Raw genomic sequence first — 17,107 nt, 5'->3', positions numbered from 1 at the left:
CATAGGCCATGTCTGACAAATGGTTTAACGCCTACACCTGACACTTCCTGGGACTAGGGCTCACCATTTCTTGAGACACTCGACTCCATTTTGCACTGCTCAATCATTCCTTACATGTAACTAAAACCGGGTACTCTGTAACTTTCACCCTCTGACCCTAGTTCTGCCTTCGGGAACAACATAGAATGAACCAGTTCCTTTTCTGTAATTGTTCTTTAAGACAACATACTTCTTTTCTGACGCGGAGAACCTGTTTCTTCAACATTTTCTCTTGTAACTTGTTTTACAGATTCTGTTGTCCTGACCTACAAAATATGCTTCGGTTTTGCAAAGACCCTTCTAGGAAGAACTTGCTACAACTGAACACATTCCCTAAGATGAAGGCACCACGGAGGACAGACTCTATGATAACCTCCAGGATCTCTGCCTCCTGGCATTCCCCCACTGCATAATCCCTCTGGGTTTAGGTGGGAGCTGTGGCCTTCTTCTAATTAAGAGAACAATAGCAAAAGTGGTAGGATGCTACTCCCATGATAACATTACACAAGGTTGTAACCTGTCTTACTAGGAGACTCCTTTGTCGGGAAATTCTCCCTGGGTGGCTTTGAAGAAGAAAGCAGTGATGTCAGATAGGCCCGAATGGCAAGGAGCTGAGGAGAGCCTCCAGCCAAAATCCAGGAAGAAACTGAGGTCTTCTGTTCAACAATCCATGTGTAACTGAATGCGGCCCACACCATGTGAGCTTCAAAGCCAAGTTGAGCCTCAGATGAAATGCAGCCCCAGCTGACAGCTTGGATGCACCCCTGTGAGATCCTGAAGCAGAGAACTCGGCTAAGCTGTGCCCAAACGCCTAACCCAGAGAACACGAGAGGAAACACATGTGTTGTTTTAATCTTTTAAATTGGTAGTAATATTGTTATGTAGCAATAGATATGGAATACACCCATGAGATCAACATATACCAAAAAGGCACTGATAAGACTTCTTTGAAGAGTTTTCAAAATATAAATTTTCCCTCCAGATGAAGTCATCCTAAAAGCAAATGATATGAAACTAGCTACAGAGTCAAATAGGCCACCTGTGTGCAAGCACCTAAAGTTGGTGTACTCAGATCGATAGGAAACCATTTACCTGTTATACTAAAAACAGAACTCTGTCAAGAGGAGAAAGATAAACAACTAAAATAAGAAAATAAGTGATGCTCTCTCTCTTACTGCACATAATTCTGAAGTTTCTTGCATGGGATGTTAAAATAACAAATAGAAACTCTTTATTGCTGAGGGAAACACTACACTTCGACTGTTTGTTTCTCTCAATCTCCTGAAGTCATTTAGAAATAGCCTGTGCCAAGTATATCTTAAATCGAAGTATTGTAAAACATTTTAAGATTCAAACAATTTATAGGCCAAATGAATATCCTATGCCAATCTTGTAAATAAAGACACTACACAATAAAGGAAAACAAAGAGCACAATCTGCTGCTTCCAGAATCAGGATATACTAAAAGCAAAAATTAAAGCCAAGTTTGTTTTTCCCCTGCTAGAGATAAAATTATCAATCACCTGGAACATGTATGGTTTTTTCCATGCTTGAAGACACATGTCAGTAACTCTCAGAAAAGTTCCAACACTACACAGATTTTCACATTTCATAACTGAAGCCAATTCCCAGATGCTGTAAACTCAACTATTTTTTTAATATTTATTTATTTTTGAGGGAGAGAGAGAGAGAGAGGGAGAGAAGGAAGGGCAGAGAGAGACAGAGAGAGAAAAAGAGAATCCCAAGCAGGCTCTGTGCTGTCAGCATTTCTATTCTGTGCTGACAGCACAGAGCCGGGTGCGGGGCTCAATCTCACAAACTGTGAGATCATGACCTGAGCCGAAACCAAGAGTTGGACGCTTAACCGACTGAACCACCCAGGTGCTCCTGAATGAAACTATTTTAAATAGCAATGTTAATATTCAAAAATCAGATATCAAATTTCCAGGATAGAGATCTGCAAATAATAAGAAATAAAGGACTGTGTATATGGAGACAGGACATATACTTTAGGGAAAATGTCTTGTGAATTTATTTTTCTCTGGGAACAATGTGTGTAACCAGAGAGTCTCATTCTGCATAAGAAACTGGGGTGTGAGGAAGGAAGGAATACTATGTAAGTGCAGGGCAGATGGCTTCACTGCTCCCAGACACAATGTTGTTATCCTGTGATGTGAATGTTCATGTCCTTGGCTATGCTATATGAATCAGCTGGAGCATTAAAATAAAGAAAATAGATGGAATTATACTCTTAGGGTTGAAAAGGGCTTTGTTTACCATTTCATTTACAGCATGCTTAAGTGGAAATGCATGGAAAAACAGGAATGAATGCATGAATAACCTTGGTTTTTATACTCATTATTTCATTTATTTTCAGAAAATAGAAACTTGTACATTTATCTATGGGGTTTGAGATCTTATTTGACTTTACTTCAGGATGCATTTAGGCAGAGCAATAAGTACTTCTTAATTTCCACCATGCCCTATAATTACTCTCAGGTACTTACATCTCTGTATCCATCCACCAGATTCCCAGAAATGTCTCCTGCTATGTCTCTACAACCAGCCGGGCAGAATTTACTGGAAAAATAAAATAAAGAATTTGTATTTTATTGAATTATAATTAAACTAAAAAGTATAAATTACACTTAAACATATTTCTCCTCTATAGAACATGCAGGAGGGAATTATGCTGTTTATTTGATACTGATAGCACATCTAAATTTGGACTAGCCACAGCCTAAGTGCTTAATATTCACACATGGCTAGTATTGGACAGTGACGGTCTACATTAGTTACAGATTACTTTTGCAATTGGAAGTAATTCATTGTGGTATAATTAAGAAACTGTAAGGTATTTCAAGTGTATATCGTGATGATTTATGTTCCCCAACTAGTAAATTAGCATATCCATCACCTCGCATATTGTAATATCTAAATATATAAACATTTAAAATGTATGTAATGCATATATTTTTGGTGAGAACATTTAAGTTCTACTCTCAGCAAATTTTAATTATATAATATAGCGCTGTCAGCGTAGTCAGGTTACACATTAGATTCATCTTATGGCTGCATACATTAATCAAAAACATTAATATCTCTGTATCAAATACATGAATAGTCATATTAAGTCAACACAAAGACTGAATAGACTCGTTAATTTAGTTCAGTTTTGCTGTCAAATGAATTTAAGGTCACACTAATCAGGTACTGCCACCAAATGAGTTACAAAAACCTTTTGACTTTCAAAGCTTTCTACATTTCACGATTATAGGTGAGGGAGTGTGGACGTGTATATCACCATACCTCATCTTTAAATACTACAAAACAACTGAGTTACAGCCTAGATGATCTGGCACCATAACATCACTCTGTAGGCCCGAATGTATTCTTTTCTGTAGGACAGGAAATGAACATTGATGCCTACAGGCCCTCTCACCACTGGGACTCTATAGGTACAGCTGGAAAGATCTCAGAGAATGCTGGCATGTGTTTATATTGAATGAATGGCAACCTTACAGGGCAGCTGTAATTAATTACTGTTTTTTTTTCAATTTTGTTTTCTAATTATTTAAATTATTGACCATTTTCATTTTTGTTTCTCTACTAGACTTAATAATAGATAACACTAGAACAGATTCTGCATATAAAATAATTTTATTTATTAGAATGTCTAAGATGGTCAGGACCATAGACCCTTGGGCCTCCCTGGGCAAGCTACTTCACTAGTTTGTGCCTCTATTTGCAGGATCTAACAGAACCTACCTCGCAGGGATGCTGTAACATTCACATGAGTTATATATGCAAAGGCCAGGGAGCTATGACTGGCATTAACAAAGCACTCAAAGGAGTTATAGCTGGAGTTAGTGTTGTTGACAATCCTCTCTAGAACATTGGTTCTCAACAGGGAGTGAATTTTGCCCACCCTGGAAGACATCTGGCAATGTCTAGAAACATTTTTGGTTATCACAACTTGAACGTACAGGGTAGAGGGCAGGGATACTGGTAAATATCCAACAATGCACAGAACAGCTCTCCACAACAAAGAATCGTCTAGCCCAAAACACCATAGTGCCAAGGCTGAGAAATCCTGCTCTAGACTCTTATTTTATAGATGAGGAAAGGTACATCAAAGAGATTGAATAATTTTTCCAGTTAAAGTAAAGCTGGGATCAAATATTTCATCTCCTATTCTCAGTAGGTTTCTCCTCTGTGGGAAAGACAAGATCAGCTCCCTCTGAAAGTGAAGAAATTCTAAAAGTCACTTGCAAATGCTGGCCGGGTTAAAAAAATACACACTCTGGGCTCCATTATGCTCATTGGTATCAAAGTAGAGCTCAGGAGTCAGCAAACTGTGGCTCATGGGTCAAATCTGTGCTGCTGCTTCTTTTTGTAAATAAAGTTTTATTTACACATTTGTTTACATATTGTCTATGACTGCTTTTGCATTACAGCAACAACAGAAACTATAAATGGATGCAAAAGAGACTGGATGACCTGCACAATCTAAAATATTTACTATCTGGCCCTGGACAAAAGGTCTGCTGATCTCTGCTATATAAGAAATCATTTCAAGTATTCCTCATTAGTTAGAATATTAACACTGTATGGGTGCTTGGGTGCCTCAGTAGGTTGAGCATGGGACTCCTGACTTCAGCTCAGGTCATGATCTCACAATTTGTGAGACTGAGCCCCGTGCTGCGGTCTGCACTGACAGTGTGGAGTCTACTTGGTATTCTCTCTCCCTCTCTCTCTGCCCCTACTCTGCTCACTTGCATTTGCTCTCTCTCTCTCTCTCAAAATAAATAAATTAAAAAAAAAAAAGAACATAAATGCTGTAAAAAAATTAAATACAAATAAGGTACTTTATCTGGTTTAATGTGAAGGAAAACAAAATGTTCAGCAACATAGGACTGCAGCACAGCTAGGACACTGTACTTACCTGTATTCTGGCTTCAAATAATGGTTAGCTCGTTCCAAACATGTTATTAAATCTGTCGTAAATAAAGGTAATTGCAATTAGGAGCCTGAATGGAAGTTAGGACACTCATGCTAAAAAAAAAAAATAATAAAGAACTTGAAAGAATTTTAAATAAAAGAATTTAATAATTTTAAATAAAAAAGAACTTTTAAAAAGTGTTTATCCACTATCTAGTTATTATCTGAATTTTTTCCATTTAAAAATAAATTAACACTGAGAACACTATCTTCAGGATTTAATCAGTCTCCTCCATTTCGCTTTTCTACCACCAACGATGGTTTTTCAGCAACTGCCCAATGGATGATAACAGAAACTATTTCAAACAGAAAAACCAACATTGACTCATTACTGTCTACCAAATGCCTACAAAGATCATGTGCATAACCTCTCTTGGCAGGAGGAAAACAATTTCAAAAGCCTGACTTAGTTCACAGAGAAGATTCGGGAACATTTTAATTTAGCAATTTAGCTAGTGGCATCTGAGTGACCATGGAACCTCATGTTTACTGAGAATACAACCTTTTCACTTTAATCAGTCAGGACCAAGGACTTAAAAAGAGGATGTTCTTTTCTTTTGGAGTATAGAACTGAATGGACACTCAGCAACAGAGATGTTAAGGTACTGTGGATTTTGATGCATTTAGTTCAACCTAGTATAGTTTCCACAATATTCCACACTTGCTGCAATAGTTCTTTCTTTCCTTAATATTTTCAATAGTTCTTAGGGAACAACATATGGTGAACACTAGCCATGCTGGGATTGGCCAGATTTGATTGGCTGAGAGGGAAATGAATGGTGCACCCCCTTCCCAGAGCATTTCTGGCCAGACGGGACTGAGCGCAGAAACTCTGGGCACGTCTGTGACCCTGGGCAGACGTGGAGTGCACTGCATAGTCATCACTCCGGGGCACGAGAGGCCTGGACAGGAGGCCATGCTTTCCTCCCTTGTCAGTATTCATGCTCCCTTCTCTCCTGCTCAAGTATCAGCTCCATGGTTAAGGCACACTGTGACAGTGACTCCACATGTGACTCACACTCACATGCCTCTTCTATGCTGGTGTACTGGTATATGCGAATGAGGGTGGGGCAGAGGGCAGAGGTGCCGCTGGTTAAACAGTGTGTCCCCTAAGCTAAGAAGGGTTGGTGGAGGGCTCCAGAGAATAGGCAGACCTTAGCAGCCAGACCTTAAAATAGACCTGAAAATGTACCATCCAAGGTTTCTAGGAAAACGAGATCAACCCTTTCTCATATAGGTCAGCTGATCAATCTAACAAGCTTGATACAAGTATTCTGAGTTCAGATCTAACTGCTTACAAGGACATAACATTCTTCTCTTCCTACACATACTCGGTACCTGAGGTCACAATTCTATCCAGAGACGGTTATAAGTAGCAAGAGGAATTCATAGACAGACACACGTTTACAGATTTGTGTTGATTCTTTTGCTATACCTGGATGGTCGCTGCTGGCATAGGTCAGCAAAAATCCCCGCCCGGAAATGTGGGATCCACTCTCAAAGCGAACAGTGACTTCGTTTGTGTTCAGTAGGAGTTCTTTGGGAACAGGCATACTTCCACAATATGGTCCTAAAAACAAAGCACACTTTTGGCACATTCAAAATTTAGGCCAGCACAAAGAATGGGCATATTTCTTTCCTTAAAGGTGAAATTTAGCAGACAACACATATATGAGATGGTAATCTTCACCCAACTGAAGTTTTGCTTAATAGTGGAACTGCTGATTAGTGCCTGAATGTGGACTTGATTGTACTGACAAGCCAAGGGGGGAAGTGGCTAACTCCAGATAAGCAATAGGCTAGACCCAGTTAATTGTGAACAACCCAAGAGATAGGTTCTAGTTTTTGTAAAAGACGACTAACAAAGGTTAAACACATTAGGTAGTGAAGAAAATGTTATCATAAAAGTGATGTTCTAGGGACCTCCTAAATTTGCTCAAAGAAACTCACAAATATTTTTCCAAGGAGGTTCCAGAACTAAAAGAAGGTTCCAGAACTAAAAGACTGCCAATGCGTGGTAACAATCTTGTTTTCATGCAATTTACACATTTATCTCTCTCTTACAGTACCTTATGGTTAACCCATATAATTTATTTTGATTTGCAAAATGAAGTTTATAAAAAGGCAGAGGAATCTCTAAAGGCTTTTGAAATACCATAGTATAAGTTATGCAATTAGAACATAACACACTGTTTTCTAGATTGAGTTGCTTGAAAAGCAATAGGAAGCTCAATGAACTCTCAAAGGACAAAATTAGATTTTGAACTGAACAAGAAAAACAGATCTTCATAAGGCTACTCAAGTTCAAGTTTAGCTTGTAAACGGTCATCTTAAAAGTCATGTATGTTGGGGCACCTGAGTGGCAGAGTCAGTGAAACGACCGACTTCAGCTCAAGTCATGATCTCACAGCTCGTGGGTTTGAGCCCTGCATCGGGCTCTGTGCTGACAGCTCGGAGCCTGGAGCCCGGAGCCTGCTTCATATTCTGTGTCTCCCTCTCTCTCTGCCCCTCCCCAACTCATGCTCTGTCTCTCTCGGTCTCAAAAATAAATAAACATAAAAAAAATTTTAAGTCACGTATGCAAGACATAATAATCCTAAGAAAATAGGGATTAGCAAAAGCCAATTTTGACAACAGGTATTCTTCATTAACCAAATAAAACAGGATGGGAAGAGTCGACAGCAACATCAGGTAATAGGCAAGAGACAGCAGTGCCAACATCAGGTAAGGAAGGAGGAGGAAGGAAAGAAAAAGGTCCAGGAGAGGATCATGAACCCAACTAGGCACTCCTCTCCTGCCATAAGGGACCAGATTTCTCCACTGTCCTTCCAGGTTTCAGCTTCAGAAGATGTAACAGAATAAAAGAGAAATGCTATGTGTTTACCTTTGTGCCTCGAATCTCTGTTATTCCCTATTATTGAATGAGAGTGAAATCCAAATAGAAAAAGGTTACTTAGAGACAATCATCATATATAATTACTTATACATGAGTTAATACTAGCAAACTGCTTAGAAAAGTACCTCGCATGAGGGCTATAGAAGTACTTCATAGTAGTGAGTAAATAAATAAATCTATTAAAACAAATAAACAATGCTTGTTTTCCTTTTAGACTACGTCCCATGGAGTTAGAAACTTTTCTATCCCATCACTTTTTCTATCCAGCAGCTTGTACAATACCTGGCACGTGGTGGCCTTCCAAATATTGTTAGAATTGAAATGAAGCTAAATGTTCTTTTATTTTTTTTTTTAATGTTTATTTATTTTTGAGAGAAAGAGAGACAGAGCATGAGCGTGGGAGGGGTAGAGAGAGAGGGAGACACAGAATCTGAAGCAGGCTCCAGGCTCTGAGCTGTCAGCACAGAGCCCGACGCGGGGCTTGAACTCACGAGCTGTGAGATCATGACCTGAGCTGAAATCAGCCGCCCAACCGACTGAGCCACCCAGGCGCCCCCTAAATGTTCTTTTATTTGCAACAGTTTTTAAAAGCCACACCTGATTATAAAGATGCATAAAAGATTTAATCCTGGCATTAAAAATATTTTTTAATGTTTATTTTTGAGAGAGAGAGAGAATGCACAAGAGCGAGTGTGAGCAGGGGAGGGGCAGAGAATCCCAAGCAGGCTCCAGGCTCTGAGCTGTCAGCACAGAGCCTGACACAGGGTTCGAACCCATGAACCATGAGATCATGACCTGAGCCAAAGTCTGGGGCTTAACTGTCTGAGCCACCCAGGCACCCCTAATCCTGGCATTTTAAAATATCATGAAAAGGTCAGGAAAAGAAATGTGGAAAAGCAAGGGAGGAAAGAAAATCATTCGTGTAATAAATATATAGATGTTTATGAACTTTAATAGTGCTCACAGCATGGTAGATAAGCAATTTACACTAAATCCATTTTTGTATAATAAAGTTGAAGGATGAACATTTTTTAAAAATTAAAGTGAGTCAGGTTATTGTGCTTCACTTTTGCAACTCTTTCTTAGTTCACATATACTTGAAATTCCTTTTTTGTGCAGATGAGTGAAGAGACTTGCTTTGCAAATCTAATAACAATGAAATAACTAGTAACTTCTTGCTACTCATAAATGAGAGTATTTTTCTAACCAAATTTATCTTTTCCAATACAAAATCAGAACATATATCCTCCTCTCCAAATGGTGATAATGATACTGATCTCTCAAATTTCTATAGCATTCCAATGAGTCCTAATAAAAACAGTGAGGTAAGCAAGTCTAAATTGATCATCAATGAGAATTTGTTTGAATTCTTTTTAGTTGAAATATATTTGATATATAACACTCTAAATCTAAGGTATACTATATATTCATTTGATATATTTATGTACTTTAATGTGATTGTCACTGGAAAGATAATTAGCACTTCCATCATGTTACATAACTGGAATTATTAGTCTCTTAGAAAGTTTGGTGATTATACAGTGGACCCTTGAACCATGTAGTGGTTAGGGGCGCCAACCCCTGTGCAGCTGAAAACCTGTGTGTACCTTTTGAGTCTCCAAAAAGTTGACTACTAATAGCCTGTTTTTTTTAATTTTCATACTAATACCTACTGTTGATCAGAAGCCTTACCAATAATATAAAGAGCCAATGAACACATATTTTATATGTATTACATACTATATTTTATAATAAAGCTAAAGAAAAGAAAGTATTAAGAAAATCATGAAAACACATTTACAGTACCGTATTAAAAAAACAATTCATATGTAAGTGATCTGCATAATTCAAACCTGCATTGCTCAAGGGTCAACTTTAATTCAATACTGTTGCCTATACTCACTATACTGTGAATTAGATTAGGGTTTATTTACTACTTGTTACAAGCTTGTACCCTTAAACAACATCTGGCTTATCCACCCCACCCCATCCCCATCCCCTGGTACCCATGCCATTTTACTCTGTTTTTATGAGCTTGGCTTTTTTAGATTCCATATATAAGCAATATCTTATAGTACTTGTCTTTCTCTGTCTGATTTATCCCACTTAGCATAATGTGCTCCTGGTCCATCCATGTAGTTGCAAATGGCAGGATGTCCTTTCTCTTGCCTCAACAACTGGATTTTTTTTTTTTCAGATTTTTATGGAACAGTTGAAAGTAACGGTTGCAACACTGCATATATTTTACAGAGAAAAGAGCGTATATCATCATGCTAAGCTGTCGCGCAATGTGTATCATTTCCTACACCAAAAAACCACATAAATACAGTAAAACTCTAATTCGGTTGTATCCTCCCAAAGTCATGATAGGAATGTGAGTTGGGAGAAGTTCAAAGATAAAATGTAAACACATACATTCCTTTAATCACCTGTGCCCCCCAGGCTCCAGACCTTCTCCTCTTCTTACGGATGGATTGCAAAAATGCAACTAAGACCTACAGGGGATGGAATGGACCCTCCCTCTATCAACGCAGCATTAGAAGTTATTTTGATGGGTTCATCACAGCACAACCCTCACAACAGCAGAAGGCAGCTTCAGTCCCGCGTGGAGGCTGGAAGTGGAATACTGACGGTGGTACTGCCTATGGCAAAACATCCACATTATTTCCTGTCTGAAGGCCTGACAGATAGATTGCCTTTCACAGAATGAAAGTTAACAACTGCATTCCTAGAGTTAAAAGGGGAAAGAGATGAAAACAGAAAAAATGTGACTGGCTGTGAGAGGGAAAAATAATGGGAAAGCACTGAAGGGTCCTACCAGTTTGTGCCAAGCAATGTTTTCAGTTCTCAGCCAAACTCTGTGGAGGATTATACCTTTTCTTATGAAAAAGCCTGTCTCCACCCTCAGCTGGCCAGACAACATATGTCACTGTTAGTAGTCTCCATCCCGACTTTTAAAAAGGGTCTACGGGGGCGCCTGGGTGGCGCAGTCGGTTAGGCATCCGACTTCAGCCAGGTCACGATCTCGCGGTCCGTGGGTTCGAGCCCCGCATCGGGCTCTGGGCTGATGGCTCGGAGCCTGGAGCCTGTTTCCGATTCTGTGTCTCCCTCTCTCTCTGCCCCTCCCCCATTCATGCTCTGTCTCTCTCTGTCCCAAAAATAAATAAAAAACGTTGAAAAAAAAATTTAAAAAGGGTCTACGCCTATACTTAAACATTCACAAAGACAATTCCAATGGAAACCCAAATGAAAGCGTGGTGACTCTGTCCATGGTTACCGTCTCTGTCCTGGGCAGTGTTCCTGGACTGGTAAACCTGTCTCAGTTCACAGACTGAACTAGTCTTTCTTGAGGGGGTCTTAAGAACATGAGCAGACCTCCATATAGGACTCACAGTTCTGCACGGGCGTTTGCTTCACAAGCAGCGGTGCTGTGTGCTTTGCAGCCCTTGGACTTGGTAGCTCCCACTCTCCCTCACCTCTGACCTTGTCGGCGAAGCAGATTTCTTACTTCGCCATCCCCAGTTCCCGCCAGACTGGGGCACAGCAGAAAAGCAGTTAGTTCATCAAGTAGGCAGACAAATCAGGAAAGATAAACACCTCTCCCTTTTGTGAAACTGAATTGGTAGCCCTGGATGGTGGGAAGGGCTATCAGTGACACCAAACGGAATAGCACCGTGGCATCTGGCACCAGACAGGAGACCAAGACCTGGCAGACAATGGGCTGATTCCTTGGACAAAAGGATAAAAGGCCAGGAACCGTAGGAGCTGCCTTCATTGAGCACAGTAGGCCAGTTCCTCTCAACACATCCCTTGTCTGGAGCTACTGTTCCATGAGCAGCTGAGAGGGAAACCCTTTATCTTTCCTCGTGTGAATAAAAGAAAACTGTCCTACAAGGAAGAATAAACTGCCCCGAGCCAAGCCCAGAATCCTCTTGCTTGTCTGGCAATCTGACAATCTGTTCTGTACTACAATTTATGCTACTGGTGCATTCTCTGAGGACTGTCTGGGACTCTACATTACAAGGCAATAATAGAGCAGTTGATAACTGCTCCAAGCCATTTTGGGTGGGCATATGCATTTCACTTTGAAACTGATGAAACTAAGCTTTTGTTTCCTCTGTGAAAGGGTGTGTTTTAAAAATGGTGGGTATGCCATTAAAAAAAAAAAAAAGACTCCTGCCCACCCATAACCATACAAAAACCAGAGACCAAAGAGAAACCTAACTCCTGAGAGCTCTGTCATAAATCAAATTAAGCAACAACAAAACAACCTCCTGAAAACTTTCATTAACCTGATGAACACCCTCTGAAACACACATTTAATTTCTCATGACAGATAAGAACATGCCGATGAGTCGAAGTGACCCTTCCAAGGGAGTGTCACGGGAGGAGCCAGCCACATCATACGCTGCTGGCTGCCAGGAAGGTGGTAGCTGGAGCGCCGGATTTGTGCTCGGAGGCGTGCTGATAAAGCAACCTCTAGAAATGCTGAAGCTGCAAACGCCTTCACACTTGCGACCGGTTTCCGTTTGCTTTTTCAGTGCAGTCAGATGGCACGGTTGTCCTCGCCTGCCAATTGCAGTAGGGTCATCGTACAAAATTACAGAATTTTCAGGGCCATTTTCTTTGAAAAGGAGAGAAATTAGCATAAAAAAGGATATTCCTGGACTATGCTATTAAAACCATAGTCACGTAAGAATGTAAGTGGATACGTATCCCTGGAGAGTTTTGGTCTCTGGTTCCCAGACAAAAATCAGTGACAGATGATAAATGAACCAGGCAGATTCCAAGACAAAGGTGCAGCTTTCCTTGGGGCTATGAGACGCAGGTCAAGAGATGCTGGAACACCAGGGCTCACAACCCACCTAGGCCATTCCCTCTCTCCCAACAAAAGATGGCAGTTACTGAAACTCATCACAGTGTCTCCAGGGAAGAAGGATCTGGGGAAAAGGAGGAGGAGGAGGCCCATAGCTTTTTCTCCCTGAGGCTTACAGTTATGTCAATGAGGTACCTTGTGTGGAAAGTACCTCAATATAACCTTTCTTAATAAGTTTCTTTTTGAATTCTATCATGGCATAAAAGACAAAACAAAATAAAAAAACACATAAACAAAAAGTAGTCTTTCCCAAGAATGTCCAAAACGCAGACCCAATCAGAACAAAATAGACTTGAAGCCCAAAACAACTTTGCACAAGCTAGAAATTTCTTCGAAGGCTTTTGTTTTATTTTCAAAAGTTGTAAGAGTTTTGCATGCTTCATAATATTGGCTGGGAGACATAAACCATTTATAAAATAGAAGTTACTAATCTTGTGATTTCTCCCTATTTAGGATTTTTAAAAAATCAACAGACAGGGTATAATGCAGTATGCCAGATGTGTATCTTTCTAAAAATTATCATAGAAGTTGTGTTGCAGTTAGGAATTAAAACGCTTAGTATCATTTCCCACTTTTCCCGTTTCTCTTGTTCCTAGTGTAATATAAATATTACCAGTTGGCTTCCCATCACTGTACTTCTAGATCACGGACAACGGTTAAAAAAAATATTGGGAGTGGAGGTGGAAGTGCCAGAAATGTAAGAGAACAATTCTTGGGGTTCTGAGTTTTTCTATATCGCAAATCATTTAGCAGACCACAACTGATTTAATCAATTTACCGTGAGGCTCCTGTGGTAAGCTGGTTTCTTTCTACCTCTAACCACAATGCCTCCTTAAGCATGCTGACTAGGAAGCATTTTCGTTTAAACCTTAACTTTATACTGGTACTCTGTATGTGAGTGATTTCTCAGAACTCCGTCTTCTCCTCAGGATACCTCTATGGGGAGGCCTGGAGAAGTTTCCATCTCTTCCAGCAAATGACAAAACTACAGCTCAGGTTTTCTTCTACACAAACCACTGGATCCGATGGTTTTTGTCATGCAGAATTGGGACATTACAGGGTTTAAGAGTGGAGTCTCTGTAATCAGATGCCCAGACTTGAATCCCACCCAGATCTAGTAGAGTGATAAGCGAGTTACTTGAGGTCTTTGAGCTTCAGTTTTCTTAACTGTGGATGTTAATAATAGGCCCTGTCCTTAGGGCCATCATGACAGTGAAAGAGGATAGTGACTCTAAAGAACTAAGCCCAGGGTACAGCATATAACTGAATGTTCACGTGTAAGCACCTTCTACAGTACTTTATGGTCTTTTCTATATAATAAGCAGAGTCCTAAAACTTTATGTAAATCAAGTCTTTTTGAAAATGCAGAGGGGATATTTGCAGAGCTTTTGTAAAAATCCAGATTTTTAAATATATGTTTGCCAAAACCAAGCTACATGCAGTCAGATTCATTAAATGTTCAATAAGCATCAGCAATTGCAAGACTATGCTAAGTATCAGGGCTACTGAAAAAAAAAAAAAAAGAATAAAATGCAATTTCTTGCTCAAGGAACCCTGTACCTTGTGTAAAGAAGCTAACATAATGATCTCAATCTGAGATTCGTGCTCTAGTAAAGGCTTAGAAAATCAACACAAGCCTCAGAGAGAGAGTAAGCGGGGCTATTAGGACATCAGAGAAAGCTGTAGGGTAAATTGCATTGGATTTAGTTCGTATGCATGCGCATGTGTGTATGTGTGTGTTAGAAGGGGTGGGAAACACAGGGGAAGGAAAGGAGACCCATAGAAGGAACACCGTCAACAAATGTACAATGGCATAAAGTTGTACAATGTGATGTGTACAGTGTGATGTGGAAAAGACACAGACATGGGGAGACCCAGAAATGAGCTGGAAATGAAGGTGGGGAAGAGAGTGAGTGAGCCTTGAATGCCGCCCTGACAAGTTTCTGTCACCAGGGGGATACAATTAATAACTTTCAAAATATGGAAAGAAAGAAATTATAATTCTATTCAACAAGACAGCCTTGGCTAGCCTGGAGGGAAGAGAGGCTGGTGAAAGGAGAGAGGGAAACATGGGGAGGCTCTTTCCACAAGAAACAAAGATGTAGCCTGGCAGTGAGAATAAAAAAGCCAAACAGAAACACAACCAACTGCGGGCTTGCAGAATATGTGTTCTTGGTTCATCTCACAAGGCTGGATGGAGAAAATCTGTAGAGGGAGCTGTTTCTGGCTTGGGGAACCCTTGTCACGTGCTTGGAATGCTTTGGGCAAAATGATTTGACCAGGAATGCACCAGGAGGGTAGGGGGCGGCAGCTCAGCCTCTACTGGGTGGAAGGGGAGTATTCAGGGTGCTGAGAGTGGACCGGTGGGAGCGATGAGGATGATGGCTCACACCTGCTGAGTGCTTCCTGTGTGCCAGGCCTCATTTGTTTAAGTTATACATATGTGCCTCGATTACCCATATACAGCTAGATAGTACTGTTTTACCCATTTTAAACATGGGGGATAGAGACAGAGAAAGACTACATAACTTGCTCAAGGTTAAGCAATTAAAAAATAAGCAGTATGGCAGGAATGTGAAGGCAGGCAGTCTAATTCCAGAGTCCACACTCTTCAGCACAAGTGAGAAATCTAGGCAGAAATGACAGCCTTAATCTCAATCGATGTTGAAGGCCAGCCTGGTTTTATTGATCCACAGTGACCCGGGTGGGGAAGCCTATGAGACTCCATCAGAGCAAGGTCATTTGAGATCCTGAGGAGCCACTATCTGGTTTCCACCCAGATTCTTCCAGCAAGTCCATTGTCCAAGAACAACCCTAAACTTCACACATCCAGGGAAGGCCAAATTTCAAGGGAAACTGGGACCCAGTCAATCTTCCTGAAACATCAGGAAAACAGAAATGACAATTCCTCTGGGGTCCCTGAGGGCAGTGGCAGCAGAAACAAAACTCTTGAGTGAATTCAAATCTCCAGGTCCTTTCTGGTCAGCAAGACCGGAAATGGAACTTAGCCATCGGATGAGTCATGAAGAGTTTTAAAGTTGAGAATAATGACCTTTAGTATGCATTCACAGCCCTCCCTCTTTAGTGTCATAAATAAAAGTTAGATATTTCATACTTTAAATGTAGGTATTTTGGTATAACACAGTATCTGAAGCAGCATCTACGTTTTCCCAAAGTTCAAGATATTTTAATGTTTTATATAATTAACCTCTATTATTTTTTTACATTGTGAATATAAAAGGCCAGAGATGGAGAATCAGTACCAAAGCAGCACTCTGAACTGTACTATGAAACAATTCTAAATTTTAAGATATATTATTTAAATAGACTCTCTGTTTTAATCTTCAAATCCAGGCTTAAAAGTGAACCTGTTCAACCCTAGAGTAGTGTTGGCTACCTCAGTGAAGGTTCTGTGGTCTTATGTGCCCAAATATAAGATGAGTTTCCTCTGAAAAGGTGCCACCTTAGATTTGTGTTTTTCAAAGTCTCCTAGTACACTGACCTCTTTGAACAACGAGGAATCGAATTGTTTTGGGAAGACACTAGAAATACTTAAATGAATGTAGTTTTGAATGCCAAAAAGAGCCCACCTGACAAAGAGCTGTGAAAAGAAACAAAGAAAACAATGCAGTCTTAGTTTGCATTCCTGGGGAGGGGGGGAACATATGACCTCACAATTTCTAATGCTGGAAGTTTTTGCAAACAGGCCTTTCAAAGATCATTTTATTTCAGTTTTTAAAAAATGTTTATTTATTTTTGAGAAAGCAAGTGAAGGAAGGGCAGAGAGAGAGGAAGACAGATTCTGAAGCAGACCCCATGCGATGTGGGGCTCGAATTCTCCAACTGGGAGATCCTGACCTGAGCTGAAGTTGGGCACTCATACCGAATGAGCCACCCAGGTGCCCCTCAAAGATCACTTTAAAAAGGTATAATGTTATATTTGCCAAAAATGCGTAATCTGACTTCAATCATGAAGGAACAACAAACCAACCCAAATCAACATTCTACAGAATAAGTAGCTGGAACTCTTCAAAACTGGACAAGGACAAAGTAAGACTGAGGAACTTTCCCAGATTAAAGCAGATGGAGGAGTCATGATAACTGAATGCTTTGTGACCCTAGCTGAATCCTGGAACAGAAAAGAGATGTTCATGAGACGATCGTGTTTCTTTGGAAGGTAGTCTCAGTTTCTTTGGTCTCTTGAACAGAAACCCAGAATTTCCACAGTTAGAGTGAAAACAACCTCTACTAAGCAAACTATACTTGTTACTTTGGGGGGGGGGGGGGGGGGGGGG

General features: G+C 40.2%; 1 protein-coding gene across 3 annotated transcripts in view; it reads right to left on the bottom strand.

The window, feature by feature from the left end:
• DCBLD1 (discoidin, CUB and LCCL domain containing 1) overlaps positions 1 to 17,107 on the bottom strand; it is an 88,122-nt gene that overhangs the window by 43,154 nt on the left and 27,861 nt on the right. For all 3 annotated transcript variants that reach the window (XM_049654244.1, XM_049654243.1, XM_049654245.1), the window contains exons 3-5: positions 6,476 to 6,610; positions 4,985 to 5,036; positions 2,547 to 2,619 (exon numbers count right to left, since the gene is read on the bottom strand). In XM_049654244.1, the coding sequence (XP_049510201.1) occupies positions 2,547 to 2,619; positions 4,985 to 5,036; positions 6,476 to 6,610 (260 nt within the window). The remainder of the gene's footprint in view (positions 1 to 2,546; positions 2,620 to 4,984; positions 5,037 to 6,475; positions 6,611 to 17,107) is intronic.

This window comes from Panthera uncia (assembly GCF_023721935.1).
Source record: "Panthera uncia isolate 11264 chromosome B2 unlocalized genomic scaffold, Puncia_PCG_1.0 HiC_scaffold_24, whole genome shotgun sequence".
NCBI lineage: Eukaryota > Metazoa > Chordata > Mammalia > Carnivora > Felidae > Panthera > Panthera uncia.
This window is presented reverse-complemented; position numbering and strand designations above follow the sequence as displayed.